The sequence below is a fragment of the Pseudorca crassidens genome, chromosome 3, assembly GCF_039906515.1.
Source record: "Pseudorca crassidens isolate mPseCra1 chromosome 3, mPseCra1.hap1, whole genome shotgun sequence".
Classification (NCBI taxonomy): domain Eukaryota; kingdom Metazoa; phylum Chordata; class Mammalia; order Artiodactyla; family Delphinidae; genus Pseudorca; species Pseudorca crassidens.
The window spans coordinates 666,535-689,672 of NC_090298.1; the positions used below are offsets into that span (position 1 = coordinate 666,535).

At 50.1% G+C, this 23,138-nt stretch overlaps 1 protein-coding gene across 3 annotated transcripts; it reads left to right on the top strand.

The window, feature by feature from the left end:
- Nucleotides 1–26: 26 nt before the first annotated feature.
- SDHA (succinate dehydrogenase complex flavoprotein subunit A) lies at nucleotides 27–22,679 on the top strand. Of its 3 annotated transcripts, XM_067730283.1 has the most exons (16): nucleotides 27–178; nucleotides 5,715–5,804; nucleotides 6,792–6,953; nucleotides 8,846–8,989; nucleotides 9,211–9,375; nucleotides 9,987–10,135; nucleotides 10,776–10,900; nucleotides 12,435–12,603; nucleotides 13,418–13,613; nucleotides 14,242–14,413; nucleotides 16,204–16,322; nucleotides 17,623–17,734; nucleotides 17,897–18,027; nucleotides 19,822–19,935; nucleotides 21,204–21,329; nucleotides 21,414–22,679. In XM_067730283.1, the coding sequence occupies exons 1-15, from the start codon at nucleotides 98–100 to the stop codon at nucleotides 21,288–21,290; spliced, it is 2,016 nt and encodes a 671-aa protein (XP_067586384.1). In that variant the 5' UTR covers nucleotides 27–97; the 3' UTR covers nucleotides 21,291–21,329; nucleotides 21,414–22,679. The 3 variants fall into 3 exon arrangements, with proteins under 3 accessions (XP_067586384.1, XP_067586382.1, XP_067586385.1); XM_067730281.1 differs by having other exon boundaries at nucleotides 21,204–22,679; XM_067730284.1 differs by having other exon boundaries at nucleotides 5,718–5,804; nucleotides 21,204–22,679.
- The last annotated feature ends 459 nt before the right edge of the window (nucleotides 22,680–23,138 follow it).

The following is a 23,138-nucleotide window of genomic DNA, read 5'->3' on the forward strand; positions in this document are numbered from 1 at the left end:
GCGCGGCGTCCCGCCCCACCACCGTCGGCCCCGAGCGCGTGGACGTGCGCAGGCGCGGTCTGCGCGGGGACTGGCGGGACCGTGGCGGAGGGCAGACATGTCTGGGATCGGGGTTGTGTCAGGGATCGGGGCTGTGTCGCGGCTGCTTCGCGCCCGGCGCCTAGCGCTGACCTGGGCGGTGAGTTGGCGCTGCGGGTGGGGCAGGGCGGACGCTGGGTCCCGCGACCCCGACCCCGAGGTGGGGCGGGCTGGGGAGGGCCCGCCGGACTCTGTTCCAGCCGAGCGGGTTGCGGCGCGGTGAAGGTCACGACGCTGCGGGCCGCCCGGGACCCGTCCCCTCCCAGGGCCCGGTCAGGAGCCCGGGGCGACGGCCGAGGCAGCCCGCTCAGCCCCGGGCGCGCGCTCCAGGACACGGCCGCCCAAGGTCACACGGTGGGACGGGCCCGGGGCGGCCTGATCGCGGTGGACCCGGGCGGGTGGGATATGAGCGGAGCCCCGGCACTAGGCTCGACCTTGCTTCTGGGTGTTGTGCGGTGACCCCTGAGCACTGACCGCAAAGCCACTGGGGCGGACGCGGGGCGGGTGTCTTCCTGGGCTGCGGAGTCCCGCTAGCCCCACTCGGGTCGGTCCGGGATGTGCTTTCCCGAGGCCTGGCTGCTGGACCGTGGCCCTTGCACTCCTGACGGTGAGGCCTTCAGAGTCGATTTGGGGTTTTTTTTTTTGGTACGCGGGCCTCTCACTGTTGTGGCCTCTCCCGTTGCGGAGCACAGGCTCCGGACGCGCAGGCTCAGCGGCCATGGCTCACGGGCCCAGCCGCTCCGCGGCATGTAGGATCTTCCCGGACCGGGGCACGAACCCGTATCCCCTGGATCGGCAGGCGGAGTCTCAACCACTGCGCCACCAGGGAAGCCCTGGGGGGTTTTATTGGAAGCACTGAATTTAGAGGGTTTAGTTATTTGGTTCTTTTACATGAACTCCTCGAGCCTACTAGTTAGTAATTTAATTACAAAGTAAAGGTCCCAGTGGGAACCAAGGCTTTCAACAATGTTGACTTGATTTATGCCTGTAATTATACCCACAGTTTTCTTCTTTTTAAAATACAGGAATTAAAAGTTAATGTTAAATGTGAGGTGGTTTAGTCGGATAACCTACCAACACTAGAAAGCATTTTAAATGCTTTCATGTGTTGCTGGTTCTTACTGAGCAGAGGTTCCCCCAGCCCCCAAATCTTGGGCTCTAAGACACAGTTGTAGCAGGGGGTCCATAAGCAGGAAATGAAGTCCATGGTCAGTGCGGTAGTTTTAGTCAACAAAGTTTGAGCAAACTTCTGAGTGGGCCCTTGTCGTTAGGTGAGATGACAGATTTGGTATGTGGTGGTGACTGGGGAAGAGCTGACACGTCTGTCTTCAGACCAGACTGGAACCAGGAGTTCCTTATTCCATCCTGCAGACACCCTTCACCTACCCCTCGCCCTTTGCCATTTTATGAAAATATTGCTGTCCTTTACACAAGCTGGGCTGGAAGGAATTCAGCTGTGAGCTTTTAGCTGAAAGTAAGAGTAAAGTTCCGGCGCACCACAAGTTGGAGCCTAAACCTCTCCTTTCCTATTGGCTTGATTGGAAGTGATCTCGGTTGAACCCGCTCTTGGCTGCCAGCACTGCGCTCCACTGTCTCCTTGAATCTTCACCATGGTCCCATTTTCAGGTGGTTGTGAACATGATGGCAAGGTAGAGCTAGCAAAGTTGAACCACAGGTTAGGTCTACCGAAGATGGTCTTGGGTTTCTAAAGGTTTTTTATTCTGATGTAGATAGCTTTGGAAATTATTTCCGTCTATGGAAATTAATCTGTCCACAAGCTGTGTATTGGAGTTTCAGATTGGCAAGAACAAAAGCATCAAATTAGCAGAACAAAAAAAGAAAGGAATTCATGATCTCCAGCCGAGGAATGTTCATAAAGCCTTCTTGATGAGGATAATTTGAATAAAGTCTACAAAATTTTTCTTTATCTCATTTTGTTCAATTCTGTGGTGTTTCCAAGTCATATTTACAGCTGCTTTAAAGTTACAAAATTATCAAACCTATTTTGCCTTTGTTTCCTTTCCCGTTGTCCCAGTGCACTGACAGACTTTACAAACTGTTGCAAAGTATTGACAGTTAAATCGAAAGGGAAGGTAAAGCCAAGAACTTCAGTTGCTTACCTTCTCCCTTCAGTTGAGATTTCTCAATTTTCAACAAGATATTGTTCTAGAATAAGTCAGCTTCTTCTCTTTGAATGTATCATTCTGAGTATGTCTTAATGGTGTATCTAGATTTACATTATTTAGGCCACTGTAGTAACGTTTTGTTTCTTGGGATAATTATAATGCCATTGGTTTTCAGTTCTGCATTCCGTGTCATGTTCTTCCTGGTTCACTTGAAAAGTTGTGGCTCAGTTTGGGCATACAGCCTGGATATTCATCTTAGTTTGGAGTCCCAGAGATTTTCCCCAGGGGTCCCTAGATGGTGGGGACAGTACAGGATTTGGAGCCAGCCGGGCAGACCCAGTCCAGAGCTGCTGCGTCCTGAAGAGACTCGGTTTCTCTGTGGGGTGAATGAGGATTCTGTGAGGTAACCTGGGAGAGCTGGCCTCCGTGCCAGGCCCACAGCTCACAGCCTGCCCTCGGTAATCATGTGAATGGTATTTGAAACATCCCTGTTTTAAAAACCTTTACATTTTTAGTGAAAATAATTACACATAGTTGGAAAAGAAAATGTCAGTACAGAAGCCCTTATAAGTGAAAAGGTATAAGACCACCTCCTTCCCCAGACCTTTTCCCCAGTGGAAACAACTTTGAACTGTTTTTGGTATTGGCCCCTGGTGTTTACCTCCATTTCTCTAGCTGATAATGCAGGTGCATTTTTGTCCAGTTTAGACATTGACTTTTGCTGGTAAATGAGGATTTAGCTCACTTAAACCATCCTCCTACCCACATCCTCAGTTCTCCCAATATAATTATGCAACCACTTCAGATCCTTTATTGTCTACTTTTGTAATTGTGTAGCTTGTGCTTACAAATTGGTTTCTTGTTCATGATTCGCAGGTGTATTCTGTTAGATGAGGACAGCCCCCAGCACCACTTTGCTGGATGGAGGGCATCAGTATCTCTACCCTTCTCACTTTTTCTCTCCTTTTCCTCCTAATTCAGTCACCTGTACTTTTATGCTATTAAGAGCTCTGTGTTCTTTTAATTCTACCTTAGGTAGATTTCTGCATTCTTTTTCGTTACCCTCTTGGGAAAGGTTTGATAATTTCTCTTCAAAAAACGTTAGATTAAGAAGTGACATAATACAAGTTTTATCTAAAGACAGAAATGGGATTAAAATTGGGCTCCAGATTCTAGTATCACTCCCCAAATTGGATTTAGGTACAAAAAATAATGTTACTGTTTTCCACAGAGAGATAATATGATATTTGTTAAAGATTTCTTTACGGTAGCTACTGCTTTTTAAGCTAACCGTGTGCTTGTGGGGGGTGTGTGTGTGTGTGTGAACATCCTAGAAAGAAGAAATAAACAGGGAATCTCACGGTTTGTGTTTTAATTTTAATTTGGCATCAAAATGTACTGTTCTTATTGGTGCTATTAGCTGTATTTATATTATTCTTTATGAAATTTTCAAGAACATTTGTATTAGAATTCTTTCAGGGACTTAGTTTTTGTTAAAATATGATTTTACCATTTAAAAATTATACAGCTGAAAAATATTTGTTTTTTTAGTTCATATCTGAAAGAGTGGTCTTGTCCATAAAAACAAACGTACTTAACATTGCAAATGGAGAATTCAAGAGTATGACTCTTATCAGTTCAGATCTACTTAAAAACCCAGGAAACTACTTTTGAATCGGCGCTATTAAAGTCAACTCAGTGTTTGTGTCAGCTGCCACTCAGTCTCAGAGTTAGGGGGAGCCAGCTGCCACTCAGTCTCAGAGTTAGGGGGAGCCAGCTGCCACTCAGTCTCAGAGTTAGGGGGAGCCAGCTGCCACTCAGTCTCAGAGTTAGGGGGAGCCAGCTGCCACTCAGTCTCAGAGTTAGGGGGAGCCAGCTGCCACTCAGTCTCAGAGTTAGGGGGAGCCAGCTGCCACTCAGTCTCAGAGTTAGGGGGAGCCAGCTGCCACTCAGTCTCAGAGTTAGGGGGAGCCAGCTGCCACTCAGTCTCAGAGTTAGGGGGAGCCAGCTGCCACTCAGTCTCAGAGTTAGGGGGAGCCAGCTCTGGCGCTGCTCGCAAGTAGCCGGTCAGGTCGTCCAGCTCCGGCCTGAGTCCCTCACTTACAGGGAAGTCTGTCCAGCTTCAAACAGCTCAGTTGGAGTTCATTTTGTATTTGGTAATTCTCCTCCCTGTTATCCCCACTTGTTTGTCCCATAGCATAATTTCTTTCCCCACAGAATTGCAACCTCTCTTCCAATTGCAGAATACTTGAAGGCATCCCTTTTGTCATCGTTGAATGTACTTATTTCCCAAAACTGTTCTTCAAGATATTTCTAAGACTGTTTTATCAGTGGTCTAGTAAAATGCAGTCAGCAGAGTGGAAAAACTCATTCCCTAAGTTGCTGACCATTGCTAGCCTGTGGAGGAGGTTGCCTCTCATGCTGGGCTGTGATTTCATTAATACCATTTTCTTGGGTAAATGGTTATAGGATGGGACATTTGAGCTGAGACTTGTAGTTGTAGAGGTTGCCCAGGGACAGGTGTCCTAGCAGAGGGAACGGCGCGCGGAGTATGCCAGGTAAAGGGGCGTGGCTGAGCCTAGCGCAGGTGTGGAGAGTGGTGAGGCAGGACCAGGAGCATCTCTGGGGCCGAAGCTTCTCGTCTTCGGGGAAGGGACGTCACCACACCCAGTGACAGCCTGCTCTGGAGCACCCACTCCCAACGCGCTGCCTGGCGCCTCCTCCAGTGACCCGCAGAACCTCACAGGGGAGCTCCAGCATGCAGAGGGCTGGGATGGATCCCGGGAAGGTACTTCATTCTTGGCAAAACTGCCACTCAGGCAGCACAGATGCCTTCCCCATTCTCCACGAAGTACCATAAATTAAGACATTAATGTGAAAGTGTGCCTTTTGTCATTTCCCGAGTCAGTGTCCTGTCTGGAAACAAACTTCACCTAGAAGGGCCTTCGCTGGAGTGCCAACTCCTCGCCTCCTGGGCCTGCCCTGGGTCCTTAGCCCTTGCCTTAACCTTCAGGGTTAAGTGGAGGCTTCCAGGTAAGGCTTCTGGGTGAAAGGGAGCACCAGCGGGCTTCCCTGGTGGCGCAGTGGTTGAGAATCCGCCTGCCAATGCAGGGGACACGGGTTCGAGCCCTGGTCGGGGAAGAGCCCACGTGCTGTGGAACAGCTAAGCCTGTGCACCACAACTGCTGAGCCTGCACCCTAGAGCCCGCGAGCCACAACTGCTGAAGCCCACATGTCACAACTGCTGAAGCCTGCACTCTTAGAGCCCGTGCTCCGCAACAAGAGAAGCCACCACAGTGAGAAGCCCACGCACCGCAACGAAGAGTAGCCCCCGCTCGCCGCAACTAGAGAAAGCCCGCATGCAGCAACGCCGCCAAAAATAAATAAATTAATTTTTTTTTTTTAAAAGGGAGCACCTGGGTACATAAGAAGGTTGTCAACTTAGAAGGGAAGTTTTAATTACAAGTCCCCTGTTCCGTGAAGACACTTAGTGTTCCATCTGTGTTTCAGCAGCGGCCAGCAGCATCGCACACAGGAGCCCGCAGTTTTCACTTCACTGTTGATAGCAGTAAGAGGTCGTCCGCTAAAGTTTCAGACGCAGTAAGTTCATGACTTTGTTATAAGTGATTTTTTTGACTTAACGGAGTAGGGTTCTATACCAGGTTTTAATGTATTTGAGTAACACAGGTTTTACTTAAAATTTTTTCATTCATGCTCATTATTTTTAGTGTAATAATACTTAATTATAGTACAAATACAAGCATAGATATTAACATTTTTTTGTTTGTAGCTCTTACATATCTGTAAGCCAGATTAAACTTTAAGTAAAAAAATAATGAAATACAAATGTCAGATGAACGGTATTTACTGGAATGGATGGTGACAGACACCCTCCTCAGCTGAGGACTGTGTAGCAACTTGGGCTCTTTTGTGTTTACGAGGCCCTTCTGCGGTCTGTTGAAGAAACTGAAATTTGCTTCTAAGTTTCTATCTCATAAGCTCACAATAGCTACTGAATGCTTGTTGGCGCTTTCTCAGTCGTAAATACAACATGGACCTGCAGTAGACTTGTGTCCTTGGTTCCTGGATGGTCACTCAGGTCAATGGACTGTCCTTATCTAAATGAAACAACATTGCAGTGTTTTCATGAGAAGCTTCAAATCATGATCTGTACTACACCGTAAGCTTAGATTTGTACATGCATGTGGGTATAAATGTAAAAAGAGAAGATAAGTAAAAAGGATGATTGCAAAGAAAAACCGTAGTTAGAACTGGTGTTTTGATTTGTGATGTTGCTTTCCTCTGCATCTCTGGTCCCCTACTTAGTTTTCGGCCTTTCAACAAATGGTGGGTGCCCTAGCTCCATGGGACTGGTGCTCTGCTATTGATGAGAGCTGTTTGCCGTCCCCTTTCAGTTCGAGGGTGAGCCCACCGCGTCTGCTGTGACTACTGCACTGCACCTGGTGTGCAGTCTCAGCACAGGATGGAGGCCCTCTGGGCGTGGCAATGACGCTCTTTCACCGTAGCCACAGCCTCAGTGTCTGGCCTAGTTGAACCAGTGATTGACAGGGGCATTTTCTTTGCCAGGTTTCTACTCAGTACCCAGTAGTGGATCATGAATTCGATGCAGTGGTGGTCGGCGCCGGAGGGGCGGGCCTGCGAGCTGCATTTGGCCTTTCTGAAGCAGGGTTTAACACGGCCTGCGTCACAAAGCTCTTTCCCACCAGGTCACACACCGTCGCAGCCCAGGTATGAGAAAGGGCTCTCTCCGTCCTTTCGGTGCTCGCGAGGCACTGCGCAGCCCGGCGCTCCACCACAGCAGCCTCCCGCCGCGGGCCGCCCTCCACTGGGCTCCCTCTGTTCTTGGCGCTCCCTCGCCAGGAGGTCTCTGCCCACCCTGCCCCCGCCCCACTGCCCAGAGCCTTGTTGTCACTCCTATTTCTGCTCCAGTCATGCCCGCCTCCATCATGGTGTGAGCTCCTTCACTGCCCTTACCCGATGTGAACAAGTTTGTTGTGGGCTCGCTCTGTACCTGCCGGAGGAACCTCAGGGCAGACCTCGAGTGGTGGTGACGAGCTCTGATGATGGTGTGAAGCTGCAGCACAGAAAACAGGGGCCTTTAATGCTCTGCATTTAGGGAAGAAGAAAAAGTAAGGTGGGAAATTATGTGACTTTATTATTTTGTTTATTCACTGTAGGCACACTATAGGGAGTGCCCAGCTGCTATGCAGGTAGTATTCTACAATCACATTTGACCATCTCTTCTGGTATTTGAACGCATTTCCCCATTGAGACAACAGAGGGTGTGCTGACTTTGTACGAGGCAACAAGAGCTCCCATCACCGTTACATCTGGAGTAGCTATAGTCAGGGTCCAGCCACATTCTTTACGCACTAAACTGCCTAGATACTTTGTTCGAAAGCTGTGCTTTTTAAACTGAAGAATAAGTAATAAATACCCTTGGATAATTCATTGTCTAAAAGCAAGAATAGATCTAAGCAGGTAATTTTGAACGGTATTGCAAAAAATGCAGTTTTCAGGTAGTGCAATAGTAATGCAATAAAAAGAATGAGAAAAGGGTAGCTTAACTTGAATGCTGGTTCTCGAGAAAAGAAGGTTTAATTGGGGGAAGGATAACAGCATTTTTGCATGCACTGGGCCACATGTTTTTGTATTATTTATTTATTGAGATATTATTTTTTACTTACTAGATTAGCAAAACTCCAAGTTTGACAAAACTCTGTTGGCAAGGCTATGGGGAAACACATTTTTTTACATTGCTGGTGAGGATATAAATTTATATAACCCCTTTGGAAGGCAGTTTCGTTTCTGCATTATTTTAAACCAGCTTTCTACATTCTGCTGCCCTGGTACTTAACATTTTTTATCAGGATTGTGTTTGGGTTTACGATTGGAGGGGATGGAGGAGGGAGGGAGGAAGGAACGTGGTGACTCGCGGTGCGTGTCTGTCCAGCGTTCCTTGCTCTGTGCTAGTGACTCGTTTAGTGGTAGCCAAGCATAACATGGGAAACTGACGCACAGCAGCCACAGCTGAAGAAATTCCAATGAGAGTGCTGACTCAAAAGTTATGACTGAGCAACAACTGGGAGAAAGGGAGGTTAGCGTGCCTTGTGAGAAAGATTATCTGAAGAGATGTGCAGTTTTAATTTGGGGGGGTGGGCAGGTGTACTGCGATTTCTGTGACTGAGGGGCAGGCTCGGGGCGGGGTGGGGGCTGGGGCTCTGAGCCCTCGGCAGGAAGCGCTTCTGCCTTTAGCGCCTGCACTCCAGTACCATTGGGAACGTTTGTCATGAAGCTATTAGATTTGAATCCCTTTTACATGCCGGGCTTGGTAAGGAAGAAGCCTCATCTGAGGAACCTCTGCCGACCCTCCAGATGACGCCCCAAGGGGTTGGGCTCCGTGTCCCTCTCATGGGTGAGGCGCCTGAGGCTGGGGGATGCCGTAACTGGGCCCTGCCTCTAGGTTGCAGGGGGAGGAGATGCGCTTCGGAGTCTGCCGGACGGTGAGATCCCTCACTGGCCCTCTCGCGCGAGTAGCTGGCTTTTTCCGAATCTGGCTCCGGGCAGGAGGCAGTGGGGAGGTGAGTCTGCTGTAGCTCACGGGGCTGCTGGTGTTTCAGGGGGGGATCAACGCCGCCCTGGGGAACATGGAGGAGGACAACTGGAGGTGGCACTTCTACGACACCGTGAAGGGCTCCGACTGGCTGGGGGACCAGGATGCCATCCACTACATGACGGAGCAGGCCCCGGCCTCCGTGGTGGAGGTAACGTCCTTGCCGGCTCTCCGATGCAGGAGGGGTTGTGGTGGGAGTGCTCAGCCGGCAGGTTGCAGCGAGCTGCTCCAACGGGAACGCTCCTGTCTTCTGCTGCTGGGCTCTCCGTAGAATGTGTTCGTTCGGGGCTTGCAGATTTGTGTTGTGTTCTAGCGTGAGTTAGCCGTGAGCGTCTGGATCCCGTTAGCGCTCGGTGTTTTTCTGTTTCTCAGCTGGAGAATTACGGCATGCCGTTCAGCAGAACTGAAGATGGGAAGATCTACCAGCGTGCCTTTGGTGGACAGAGCCTCAAGTTCGGGAAAGGCGGGCAGGCCCATCGGTGCTGCTGCGTGGCCGACCGCACTGGCCACTCGCTGCTGCACACTTTGTATGGAAGGGTGAGGTGCCCTGGGTGCACAGGGTGGTGGGACGCGGCCAGGCCAGGCGTGTGGTGACATGGGAAGCAGGCCACCCCGGGGACAGGTCAGCGTGTCAGCCTGTCCGCCCAGGGATCGCTTTTTGAGCAGCAGAGTAACTTGACAGTTGTTAATTTGCAAGTATCTGTTCTAAAAACTTAAATTGATAGTCATTACAAATGTGCTGAGCGTTTTGCTTTACTTGGACTAAGTGGCCAGACGGCAGCAGACGCCGTGCAGTACACCCTGGGCTAAGTCGGGACCCCACGGTCCACGGGCGCAGCTCTCGCAGCAGCTCTGAGGGGAGGCTAGCGTTGCCTCTCTGGCGCCTCTCGGGGTGTGTAGAGCTGAGAGATGTGTCCCACGTGCGGCACCCTCTTCCGAGGTGCATTGTTTGTACAGCTGAGTTGTCACACGATGCATCAGCACTGCCATCCATGGGTTGAAGTCTGTGGCTCCTTTTCCAAGCCAGTGTTCCGCTAGGGTCCGCCTGATCGCTGTGCCCACTCCGATCAAGGTCTCTAATCGGTTAGCTTTAACGGTGCAATTGCAAATGTGGGCCCCTTGCCTGGTTGTTTTTCTTTCTTTTTCAGTCTCTGCGGTATGACACCAGCTATTTTGTGGAGTACTTTGCCTTGGATCTCCTGATGGAGAACGGGGAGTGTCGAGGCGTTATTGCTCTGTGCATAGAAGACGGGTCCATCCACCGCATCAGAGCAAAGAACACTGTTGTAGCTACTGGGTGAGAGTCTGGTTTAGTCGTGTTCAACTTCTCTGCAGGCGAGCTGAATTTATTTATTCTGATGAGAGTAGGGGGGTCCCGGAGTAATGGCTGAGGCGCAGGCTGTGACTTCACCCGGCAAGGGGTGGCTTTGTGGGCCTGAGGGACGACACCTGCCTCACGGCGGCAGGAAAGTGTCAGCAGTTCATAGCTGGGAGGACCCTTGAGGAGACAGGCCTGGAGAGTCTGATGCTGTCTGGAGTAGCGTCTCCTTTGCTTTGAGGGATGCTGTGTTTACGCTGATTTCTGGGGTAGAAGAGTGTTGTTTGTTCACATGAGGAAAATAAGTAAATTCCATCTTATATACTGTCAGTCTGTTATTTTAACCGTTTTAAGAAGTGCATCCATAAATGTTTTTAGGTTTTATTACCTTATACATTTTTATCAGGGAAATCAGTTACTTAGCACAGAAGCGCCCTGAGGTACAAGCGAGAGCGCCTTCTCTGCCCCCCAGGCTACCGTCCCAGTTGCCCAGGGCAGCGTGTGCACATGCACCCATAGAGGTGCTGCCTGGGTGCTTGGTCCACTCCAGTCCATTAGAAAGGAGGTCCTGATGGGACGCTTGTGCAGTCACCTCTCTGCCGGCCTGTCTGTTTTCCAGAGGCTACGGGCGCACCTACTTCAGCTGCACATCCGCCCACACCAGCACCGGGGACGGCACTGCCATGATCACCAGGGCAGGCCTTCCCTGCCAGGACCTGGAGTTTGTTCAGTTCCACCCCACAGGTAGGATGGCATCAGGCTCTTTGTGCCTTTCAGGTGCTCGGTACCTGTGGGAAGGCTCCTCTGCAGTTACGTGCACTTGCTTTCTCATATCTCACATCCTAACTCGTGACTTCCCCGAGGAGATTCTTCCCTGCGTCCCCCAAGGCAGTGGAGGCCAGCGTCTTACTTCCGCGCCTTGTCTCGGCGCACTTAGCCAGACGCGAGGCCGTGACTGTTTGGTGTCCCTCTCCTCGACTAGGGTGCCAGCTCCCCCTGGGAGGTGGGGGCAGGTCTGTCTCATTTACCGCTGTCTTCGCAGCGCCCAGCACATGGTAGGGCCTCAGTCAGTAGAGCCAGAGGGAATGCATTTGAGTGGAGAAGTGGCACAGACAGATGGCAGGCTGCCACAGTGACAGAGCACGGCAGGCGGGGCCCTGAGATGTCCACAAGTGAGGGTGATGAGTGCACGAACGTGGGAGGGGGCCTGGGAGGGGAGGTGGTGAATCCCATCCTGAACTTTGTTTCTGGGCTGTTTACTGATCTGTCAGCTGAGGAGCTGCCACTGTATGAAAGAACAGGGCCTGTTTTTTCTCTTTGCTCCGTCCGTGTGTTCCTTCTGACCCTGGCAGGGATGAGTAGTAAAAAGAAGTAGGTGGTGGTCTTATTGCTGTTTTTAACCAGTACAATGTCTGAGACTTCGGAATTCCCTCTGTAGTTAGAGCTCCATTTCTTTTGCTTCCTTTTCAACGTATGAGAAATAAACCACCAGAAGACATGGCCACTGAAACTAGGAAAACTGGAAGATGAGATGCAGGAATTGGCACCTTGTTTTAAAGGCAAGGTAACCCTTTGGTGCACTAATAAAAGTGATAACCTTCAAACTACGCTGGGCGTGCAACACCCAGTGCCGGACGTCCTTGTGCTCCTTACGCAGAGGGACGGTTGAGATCGGGGCGCAGCTCCCCACTCCCCGTCGCCACATTTGGATTGGGGTCTGCGTCTCCCAGCGTCGCATTGGTGGGCTTGTCTCGGCAGAGGGGGACCATCCCACAGGTTGTGGTGAGACTTAGGGTTGTACACAGCGGGTGCAACTCAAGTATCGGGTGTAGTGATCATTGCCGTATTGTTGTTCGGTTACTTGATACGCCACATTTCCAAGCTGATTTCTGGACCTACAGGAGCCAACACGATTTCATGGTGCAGAAGGACATTCAGCAATTAAAACCTGATAAGGTTGTAGTAACAATTAAAACCGAGATACTTAACATAAACTTTGTCACGTTGAGAGTTTAAAGCACAGTTGTAATCGGAGTATTGAGCAGAGCCGCGTCGTCCACACAGCCGACCTTTCTTCTCTGCAGCTTGGTCATTGCGTTTTTTCATACCGTGGCATTGCGCTGTGCCCTAACTTTTCCTCTCTTACGCTCGTGAGTGTGGTGCTCTTTGCACACCCTTTCTGTGTCCTCCCAAAGTATCTTGGGAAAAACATCTGCATTTGAGATGTAGGCCCAGCGGTCCTTAGGTTATACTTGTTTAATCAGTTCGTTGTTTGCAGGCATATACGGTGCTGGCTGTCTCATCACGGAAGGGTGCCGTGGAGAGGGAGGCATCCTTATCAACAGTCAAGGCGAGAGGTTCATGGAGCGCTATGCTCCTGTCGCAAAGGACCTGGCATCCAGGGACGTCGTATCCCGCTCCATGACCCTGGAGATCCGTGAAGGAAGGTCTGTGTGCGTGTACCCAGAGGGCTCTGAGCGTGTCTGCACGCCCCACCCCTCTGGTGGCTGTGATTCGTGTCTGCATTTCAGCACGGGCTGGGGGCTTCTGTGTGAGTGTCGGCACCCCGCCCACCCCGGAGGCCTGTGTGCAGTTACCTCTGACCGTTGTCTGTCAGTTTAGGATCTCTACATTTGAGAAGTTTAGCCAGTTAGCTGTAAGTCCATCTCAGATGGTTTGTGTGTGTGAGTGCGTGTGTGACAGAAGCGGACAGTATGGGGGAGAAGACACACCCCTGTCCTGAGTGCAGTGCGCGAGCTTCAGCTGGCATGCTGCTTGAACTCCCGGGTGCTTGGGGCCCTCAAGGTGGGTGGGTTGTTTGTTCCTCAGTGAAGCAGCGTGAGGCCTCAGTGCCGGACTTCGTGCCGCTGTGGTGACGCTGGTTAAGTATCGGCGGGTGAGGCGTCACGTTCGCACACAAGAAAGGAGACGTCAGGTGGTTCTTTGGAGCATCTGGTGTGAAAGACCCCTGTAATGCATCCACCAGGGAGAGTGTGGCAAATCGGCACCTCCCGACCCTCAGGTGGGAGCCCGGTGAGGGCAGGGCTTCCGTCGTGTTCGTGGCTGCATCCCAGCACCTGGTGTCTACCCTGGCACATGGTGGGTGCTGAGAAGAGACGCCATGAAAAGGTGGCCTTAATGAAGGGAGCATTTTCTCCAGCATCAAAGCATGTGGAACCTCGTGTGCTGCCAGGATTTTGTGACCTCACGGTTTCTGGATTGCTGTTCTCGACCTTACGGCGTGATGTCCTCTTTCACCAGAGGCTGTGGCCCTGAGAAGGATCACGTGTACCTGCAGCTGCACCACCTCCCCCCGGAACAGCTGGCTATGCGCCTGCCTGGCATCTCGGAGACAGCCATGATCTTCGCGGGTGTGGACGTCACCAAGGAGCCGATCCCTGTGCTTCCCACCGTGCATTATAACATGGGCGGCATCCCCACCAACTACAAGGGGCAGGTAAGGGTGCCGAGCCCATGCCACAGCAGGCCCCTTGCGCGGGGCCTCCCTCAGAAGCCCTGGGCAGTCTGGTGGGCAGGGCAGGGGCCTCGGCTTGGCCGCGGTGTCTGCGTTCACACCTCAGGTAACCGCTGATAACTGATTCATCCCTTCTTGGTACGCAGTCACAGACATGAGGTCATTTGCAGTTTTTCCTGCATGCTTGTGTGTTACAAAGTGTTCTTTACAGTTAACACCTTTGGATGGTTTGCGGCTCACAAAGAGCTTTTTAGTCACCTGGTTTCAGTCCTCAGGACTGTTGTAAGCTGGGTGGGACTGACTTACGACTCCAGTCCCCCGCCTCCCCGTTGAAGGCCCTCCGCCCGCCATGCTCCGCTGCTGTGAGCCCACCGTCGGAGCGGGCGCGCAGGGGCACGTCGGGAGGTGGGTGAGGCGCTGCCGGGTGTGTGGAGTGGCCCTGGGGTCCTTTGACTTCGGCACGGGGGCCAGGGAAGGAGGCTGCACGGTGTCTGTGGGGGTCCCTGTCGGTGGTGCAGGCCCAGTTTTTACCGTTTCTCCTTCCGACCCCCCACTGTAGGGGAGGGGGGCTGAGCAGACCGCACCCCGTAATCTCAGTCTTCTTCGCCAGGTTCTGAAGCACGTGGGCGGCCAGGACCAGGTCGTGCCCGGCCTGTACGCGTGTGGGGAGGCTGCCTGCGCGTCGGTGCACGGCGCCAACAGGCTGGGGGCGAACTCGCTCCTGGACCTGGTCGTCTTCGGCCGGGCGTGCGCACTGAGCATCGCGGAGTCCTGCAAGCCTGGTGCGTGCTCCTTCCGGCGGTCTGGCTGTTTCAGGGCGCTTTGCATCGCGGTCACCAGCGGGCGTCCGGTTTCCCTCCCTGGAAGCGAGGAAACAGAAAGTCAGAGATTTTTATGCTGAGAGACCTGAGGCTAGACTCAGGGTAGGTGGGGCAGTTAGAAGAGTAACTTCAGTCAGGTTTTTTTGCAGTCATCATGTTCTCAGAAAAATCACTGCTGGGAAAGCATTATTTAATAGGGGTTTATCACATACTACTTGTCTGGTATGACTTATCTCCAAGGAAATGTTTTAAATGGTAGGTATAAATGAATATGTAATTTTTTGGTACTTAGAGAAAATTAATAAAATACTAAAAACAAACTATAACTAAATCTGTTAAGGGAGAAAGGGAGGAGTTAATGCAAACAAAATAGAAGATGGGTCACAGCTCTCTCCCCTCAGTGAGAGAATGGATTTCCATCAGTGATTTTCTTTTGTGGTGACTTAAAGTCATTTGCCGAGGAAAAGCTGCATGTGCTGGTCTCACAACAGTTCTAGTGCTCCTCTTGCTGTCGCCAGAGCCCGGGAGCAATCTCTCAGAGCAAAACAGAAAATCTGAGGTTCCCTTTCTTTGACAGCGAGAAAAAGGAAGTGTTTTGAGAATACTTTTCTCTCTGAAGGATCAATGCACGCGTTTAAAACCTTGGGAACTCAGCATTAAAAAGGAACAGACTGCCCACACGTGCACAGCACGGGTGGGCCTTAGGCTGTGTGATCCAGACGCAAGAGACCACATATGTGCAATTTTTTGTGTGTGGCATCTGGAGAAGGGAAGCTGGGGCAGGAGACGGTGGGTGGTCACCAGGGTCTGGGTCCATTTGTGGTGGGGCTGACGCAGCTCTGCTTGTCAAAAGCAGCAAACTGCACTAAAAGTGGTATCACACCTTCGTTATGCTTTAGTTTCTAAAGACAAAAGGAGAGGAAAAGTGTTTGCCCCACTACTTTCCCCAAAGTGGGACTATATTAAACGTTAAAATGCTTAAATTCTATAGTCTGATCGTGATAATTACAGGAGTCTACGTGTGTCTTCAAATTTGTAGAACAGTGCACCTAAGGATAAAACTCCATTTTACGGAATGATCATTTTTTAAAGCATTAAAAACAAAAGCTAGCAAAATTGCCTGCCTAGAAGAGCTTGGGCAGGTCTCGCCTCGGAGAGAGAGTGGCTGCAGGGCTTTGTCTTCTGTATTTCACACCTGCGTGCGTTACCTTCTACAGAAAATACATTTAAAAACATGTCATCCCAGGGCAGCTCAAAAACCCTCAAAGCGTTTATCTTTTTAGAAAGGCAAGAACAGAAGATCTTGAGGTTTATGTAAGGGGGTGCAGGGCCAGGGTCAGCAGGAGGCTGTTAAATACCTCCAGCCAGGTGCCGCCCGCCCCCCCCGCCCCCCCCCCCAACCAGGTCTGAGAACCAGAACGGGGCTGGGCAGAATGAGAATAGCTATGGAGGATGAAGTTTTTTTCCTTCACGGAGTAGCAGTGCAAGGTTTGTTTGCATAAATCTAATTTTTGACCCTAAGAGAGGGTTTCTGTTTTGTTCATTCAAAGATTACTTATTGGGCACCAACTTTTTGCCAGAAATTTTGTCTTTTTGTTTACTCTTTGGCCCCAGGTCAATAGATGCTTCCTCAGGGATAGAGTGGTCCAGGTGGAATATTAACTCCGGTTATGCATGCATTTTCCAAACTCCCTGCAAAGGTATAATACACATTTGGTGGGTTTTTTTGTTTTTTTTTTGTCTTTTTAAAGGAGATAAAGTTCCCTTGATTAAACCAAATGCTGGGGAAGAATCTGTCATGAATCTTGACAAATTGAGATTTGCCAACGGAAGCATAAGAACATCGGAACTACGGCTGAACATGCAGAAGGTAGGAGCCTGGACACGCTCTGGATGAGCGGGCCAGCTGTGTCGGTAGCCCTGCACTGGGGTTGCTGAGTCACGGAGGCGAGCTCAGGCCCGAGTAAGATAAAAGGGTGTGCTTTCCACACTGAAGGCTGGAGAGGGCCGCCCAGGGCAGACACAGCAACTCTGCAGCATCAGGACTCGGCCTTCTGTCAAACGTGCTAGGCGTTTGCTGCAGCTTCCCTGCTCAGACCGTCTCCGGCCCTGGTCTTCTGTCCCAGCCTGAAGGAGGAGGGACAGTGGAAGGTCCGAGAAGCTCGGTTCCCAGCTGGGAGCTTCCCAAGCCCAGCACGTCTCGTTGCTGAGGAATAATCCCATCATCACACCTACACTTACGGCAACTCTGGGAAATGTCTTTAAACTGGGCCTGTTGATGCCCCTGAATGAGGTCAGGAGGGGAGTGTGGGTGGCGTGCGGAAGCCGTGCTCACCTGCGTCAGCACGTCCGCTGGAACGGTCTGTATTTCTGACGTGATAGTGGAGCGTGGGAAATGAGGCCGGTCTAAGTTAATTTTATTCAATTTCAGTTTAAATGTAGGTAGGTACACATGGTTAGTGGCTACTGCGTGAGGTAACACAGGTTTAGGTCAATTAAAAATACCAGTTGACTTCTCTAGATAAATAAATAAGTAAATAAAACAGCTAGGAATCAATCAAATTCTTTAATACCGGGATTCTTGGTCCATGAATGAGACCTTTATCCACTTGAAATTATTTGCAAGAATTTCTGTGTGGGCGCATTTTCTGGAAAGAAGCCCCTTGCTTTAGTTGCATCCTGAAAGGGTTCCATTGGGTCATCCACACAGACACCACCAAAAGGGAAAAGGTGAATATGGCCATTCTCCTAAGACTGTGGTTCTGTGGTTCTATCTTCAAACGAGACTGGGCTTCGGGGAGGCCTCATGGGATGGTAAGGCAGGGGGCAGGAGTGAAGGAACAGAAGCATGGAGAAAGGGCATCTAAAGGTACAAGTCTCCAGATGAAAATAAGCCCGGGGGATCTAACGCACAGCATAGTGACTATAGTTAATGTTACTGTACTATACATTTGGAAGTTGCTTGAAGAGTAGGTCTTTTAAGTTCTCACAAACAAACTTCGTTTTAGAATTCAGAGTAATAAAGTCACAGTCTGAATTTCCTAGTTTTTCTATTTACATAAATATTTTACAAAAAATGAAATGCATAAGAAAAAGAACCTAAAGGTTTAACAGTTCTTGGTGTGGCTTTTCCACATGGATTAAAAGCTTACAAATATTTTGTATTACAGTCGATGCAAAGTCATGCCGCAGTGTTCCGTGTGGGAAGCGTGTTACAGGAAGGCTGTGAGAAGATCAGCAAGCTCTATGGAGATCTAAAGCATCTGAAGACGTTTGACAGGGGTGAGTGGTTCCTCGGGCCCCTGCGTACGGTTGTTGCTGGATGTCTGCAGGGCAGGCTGCTTCTGGGCGCAGCCCGACCCGTTTAGCGCTGACGTAACTCGTCCTTGCCGAGTGGACACTGGCTACATCCTGTTGTCTTTGACGGCTGCCTTGTGTGCCCAGGAATGGTCTGGAACACTGACCTGGTGGAGACCCTGGAGCTGCAGAACCTGATGCTTTGTGCCCTGCAGACCATTTATGGAGCAGAGGCCCGGAAGGAGTCTCGCGGCGCTCATGCCAGGGAGGATTTCAAGGTGCACCTTCATGTCCAACCCCCCCGCCCCCCGCCCACCACTGCCACCACCGCGTGCACCGCTGTCCTCCCCACTGCGTTGCTCAGCCCTGACCCTGCACTCTCTGCATTCACTTCTCTGCACTTTCTCTGCACTTCCCGCAAGTCAGTTGAGAAGAATGCTTTTTCTCTTCTGATAACCTTCGTACCTTTGTTCTCACCGAGTTCAGTACTAGTTTGACCTTGTTCTGGCTTTGGATCAGTATCCGGTGCTGCATCTCTCAGCCTCTTTAGGGCGAAGGTTAGCGTGCAGCGGGTTCTGTTGCCTGGAAGTGCTCACCTGCTGACTTGAAGTGACGAGTAACTCATTGTTTCAGACCCACCTCTGGTTTGGGAAAGGATTATAGAGCCTCATCTTGGATCACCGTTGTTTTAATGAACTGGTTTTTATGCAGAGCTCACTTATCAGATTCTTCAGAGAAGAGTACTCGGCATGTGGTAGTTAAGATTTTCACGGAAGCGGTTGTTTGGGGGCGGTCAAGTTAAGGATGGAGCACATTAGCAGGAGCTGAGCTGCTTTCCCGTGGTGGACACAGAGGCTTTGGTCCGGGACAGTGTTTGGGTGGCTCAGCTAGAGGCTGGGCAAGAAGAACTGGATTTCGATCCACCACGAGACACTGATTGGAGCTGGATTCCAGTTGCCGAGTACTTGGTTAGAGGAGGAGGTTGGTGAGCACACTCGTCCTGTGCACCAAGCATGGAGAAAGGGCATCTAAAGGTACAGGTCTGGGAGAAGCCTCTCCCAGAGCCCGTGGTTGGTTCCTGCGGCTGAGACGTCACTGCACATGTGCAGGCAGAGCCCGCTCACCCTGGGCGGCTCGTCCCTCCCCTCCCGGAGGCACTGGTGCGGGTGCGGGAGTGAGGGAGTGTGCTCCCCGCCCCATTGCCCCCGGCAAGAGCCTGGCCTCCCTCAGCAGAAGCTGCTAAGTAGTTGGATGTTTTGGGTTTTATTTGAAGAGGCTTTTGTGTGTCTTATCTGTTACCACGTGCAAGATATTCCTTAGCAGCATTCAGCCTCTCTTTAAAAATTTCTGAAAAATTTAATATAATTGCTAAAACTAGAACATTTAAATAAAAAAGGCTGAAAGAAAAAGTCGAACTCTGCAAGAGTACAGAGCAAAAAGACAGGAAAAGGATTTGCTATATTTTTAAGTGCATAAAAGATCAATTTAATTCCAACACCCGTCTGCTAGCTGTAGAGAGAAAATGCAGAAGTGGAGCTCTGGGTCCCACTGTGCTGCAGCCTGCTGCCCAGCTGTGCTGCACGGGGCCTGACCTTGTCAGACTGCTGGGGTGCAGATGGGATGAATAAAGGGGAGGGGGCCCTAGGCTGGGCCAGCGCAGAGCGCAGGGCTTATCTCTACGTCCAGAGGACTGACAGGTCATCAGTGAGGGCCCACGGGTGCGTCTAGAGGACTGGCCACTGGCCGAGGGATCCCGAGTCTCGTGGCCTTCCTCTGCGTGTGGTGGTCGGTGGCGCGTGTTCTTGCCATGTGCTCTTCCGGGTCAGATCTGCACGCGTGGTTTCGGTGGGGATTGTAGAGACATGCTTGGCCTGGGAAGGTCCTGGCTCTGCACGAGGTCCGCTTTGCCGATGGAGACCTCCTTGTTGAGTGGGATCTGGGGAATTAATGTCAGACTAGTCTCGTGTATCTTTTTAAGGAGTTTGCCGTGTTTTGCCGTGTTTTCTGGTTTTGCCGTGTAGAATGTTTGTTGACGGCACTGTCTGAAATAAACGTACTTTCTGTGGCCTCAGGAGCGGGTTGACGAGTACGATTACTCCAAGCCCATCCAGGGGCAGCACAAGAGGCCGTTTGAGGGGCACTGGAGGAAGCACACGCTCTCCTACGTGGACATCAGGACTGGGAAGGTACGCGGGGAACGGGTTCTGCTCACGTACGCCGTGGCGCGTGGGCCGTCCCTCATGTTATGCCGGTCAGTGTTTGGTGAACCGGGAGAAGCAGCATGGGTTTAAACGGACTGTGGACAGATTTGAGACGCCACTGAAAAGACACAGTCAGGCTTCTGCCTGGAAACAGAACCCCGCGTGGGCGGGTGGTCCATAAGGGCCGCCCCCACTGTGCTGGTGCTGGGCAGGGGTGGGCCAGCGCCAGAGGCCTGCTGTAGGGGGGCAGATGGAGGTTCTGAGCCCACAGAGAGCTGTGGGCAGGGATGGGGGTGGGGCGGGAAGGCACCTCTCCCCTCCCTTCCCTTTGACTGGACCACCTGGACGCAGCCTCAGCCTCAGGGAAGCCCAGGGGATGCTGTTCAGCTCTTAACTTCCCTGGGCAGGGAACAAGTTGGGAGGGGCAGGGGGCCAGCAGGGTCCTGGAAACCACCAGCTGAGAGAGCAGTGGGGCTCCCGTCGGACTTACCCCAGCAAAACATAACTCACCCATTTGGCCTTTCTGCTCGGCATTAAGACTCAGAAATAATTAAGATGTAAAGTGTAAGCTTTTCAGAGCTCCCTAAGGGATAGTCTTAATTGTCTATCTGGGTTTACAGAAGTTATGCTGTGTCCTTATACTTCTAGAGTGCGTAGTGCGATTGTCTAATACAGGCAGACAGCAATTTTCATAGTTCCTCATGTAGGCTCTTTTCTGACAGTGTATTCAGACGATCCTCTTAATACAAGCCTACTTTTGTAGTGTTTGGGTTTTTTTATGATCGTAAAAGAAATACATGCTCATTTTAGAAAGTACAAGAAGAATGAAGAAAATCAACCTTTATAAGCTCACCAGTCAGAGAGATCTTTTATTATCATTTTGAAATATTTCTTTCAAGTTTCGTATGTATATAAAATTGTTCACTTAGAAGTAGGAAAAACTGCAAATACAAACATAATTTACGGATAAAGGATAATAGTACATACAGGGTTTCACCCACTTTTTGAGCATTTTCAGTTTAAGTTTTAGTTTCAAGCATTGAGAATTTGGTACAGTGTTATTTTAATTGCTGTATTCCATACATGGATTTACAGTCAGTCCTGAGTTTGTTATTGAAAAATGTTCCTGTGAATACCTTTGTTTTTAAGTTCCTGTTTGTCTGCAAATCTGCTTTTATGGTTAATTTTCCAAAAGTATACAAGAGGGTTGTTTGTACGTTTTTGTGCGCTAACTCATCACCGACTCTTCTTAGGTCTCCCTGGAATACAGACCCGTAATCGACAGAACTTTGAACGAGGCTGACTGCGCCACTGTCCCCCCAGCCATCCGCTCCTACTGAGGAGACCGGAGTTTACCAGCTCTTGTAATTATGTATAATAGCTCATGCACGTGTTCACATTGTAACTGCCTTCTTAAACTGTCCTCGAGTGACTGAGGATGCTGCTTGACAGAGATTCCTACCAGAGGCCGGCAGCTCGCCAGTAGTCAACAGCCAGGAAGTGTTCAGCTTGCCTTTGTCCCTGCTTCGTTCTTGAGAGATAATAAAACTGGGCGCAATTCTTAGATGAAACATAAGTTACAAACTTGCGTTGATTTCCAAGTCCCTTTAAAATCTTACTGTTTGACCTGAGGCATATTTGTTGACCTGAAACATAAAACGTGACTGTCTTTTTATTGTGTTGCACCAGAATCCAGAAATTTGCTGCAGTGTATGTTTAAGTGAAAATGCATTTCGGTGCCTGAGAGCAAATGAAAACAGACGGTTCCTCCTAGTTCTTAGGAAGCAAATGGTTTCACATGTGAACGTGTGTCCTGAAGTATTTAAATGACCGAATACTAAATGAAACTGATGTGGGTGCAAATGGGTTTCTTCCTTTTCCACCTCCATGCAGATGCTGCTTGGGGCCACCTTCCAAGTTCTTGTCTCAGGGTCGGCTTCTGTAGAATCCAGTCCGAGGCAATTGAGTTCATTCATTTCAGATTCTATTTTTGTAGTTTAGGGATTGCCTTTAAAAATTTCAAGTTTGTAAACATGTAAAGCATTGGCATGATTTCAAAGCCTGTTGTGTTCAGAGCTCACCTCCTTAACTGTCCCTCATGCTCTCCTCTCTCTCCTCCGCAGGACCCACTGTTGTTTTTCTTTCTAGTCAGTGTCCTAAGAAAACAGAAAGCAAGTATGTATTTCTGTTGTGTTAGACAGCCGCCCTGCCCCTTGCCTGCATATCCTGGAGGTCCTTCCTTGTCACTCATCCTGCGGCCGCGCCCTCCTCCACTGCACGGGCGTACCTTGTCCCCGGCAGGACATTTGTGTTGATGCCACAGTGAGTAACTGTGAAGTCATTTTCTTAGCCAGTTGCTTAGAAGTGGATTTCTAGAAGTAGGGTTGCTGGGTCAGAGGGCAAATGCGCTTGTCGTTTTGTTAGATGCTGGTAAGTTCTCTTCAAAAGGGCTGTGACATTCTGCATTCCCACCACAGTGTCTCAGTCCCTGTTTCCCACAGCTTCGCAGAGAAAGTATGATGGTAAGCTTTTGGATGTTTACCAATTCAAACAACAGGTGGCCATATCTGATTGAAATGGATGGAATATATTAAAAACTGAATTCATAATGATAGTTTTAGAAAGCCAAAAGTAACCGAACAAGAAATATAGTTGGTCACTCCTGAAAGTAACTAGGGCACTAACCCTGACACTGAAAATGGACAATTAAAGGAAAATGATGAAATGATTATCCTGCCTTTTTCTACAAATTGCAGTTCACGATAACCTAGTTGATCAGGGAGCTTTACAGAGGAATTCCGCAGATGAATGAGTGAGGAATGATAGAATTTCAAGATCACCATTTTGCAATCCTAATATAGTGGTTCTCAGACTTCAGTGCATCAACATCACCTCGGTAAAGAATTCCCAGCCCTGCCCCAGAACTTGTGACTCAGTAGGTTCTGGGATTGGGCCTGAGAATTTGCATTCCTAACATGTCCAGGGACCACACGTTGAAAACCACCTGCATGGAATGTGATGTGGCCTAACAAATACGAAGGAGGTAGTTTTCAGGAGAAAAGAACTGGCGGAAAGACTGCTGACAGCCTCAGACCGCTTCATTCCAGCCAGTGGGTATAATGGGCATTTAGTAAACTAGGTGGGAGTGTTAACCTGGGCGTTTGAGCAGGTTGAAGTGTTAGGGAATT

Excerpts from the sequence above, each read along its gene's own strand:
- SDHA (XM_067730281.1), top strand. The coding sequence starts at position 98 with ATGTCTGGGATCGGGGTTGTGTCAGGGATCGGGGCTGTGTCGCGGCTG. Across the intron at positions 8,990-9,210 it reads CCCCGGCCTCCGTGGTGGAG|CTGGAGAATTACGGCATGCC; the intron begins GTAACGTCCTTG and ends TCTGTTTCTCAG. Across the intron at positions 14,414-16,203 it reads CGCGGAGTCCTGCAAGCCTG|GAGATAAAGTTCCCTTGATT; the intron begins GTGCGTGCTCCT and ends GTCTTTTTAAAG.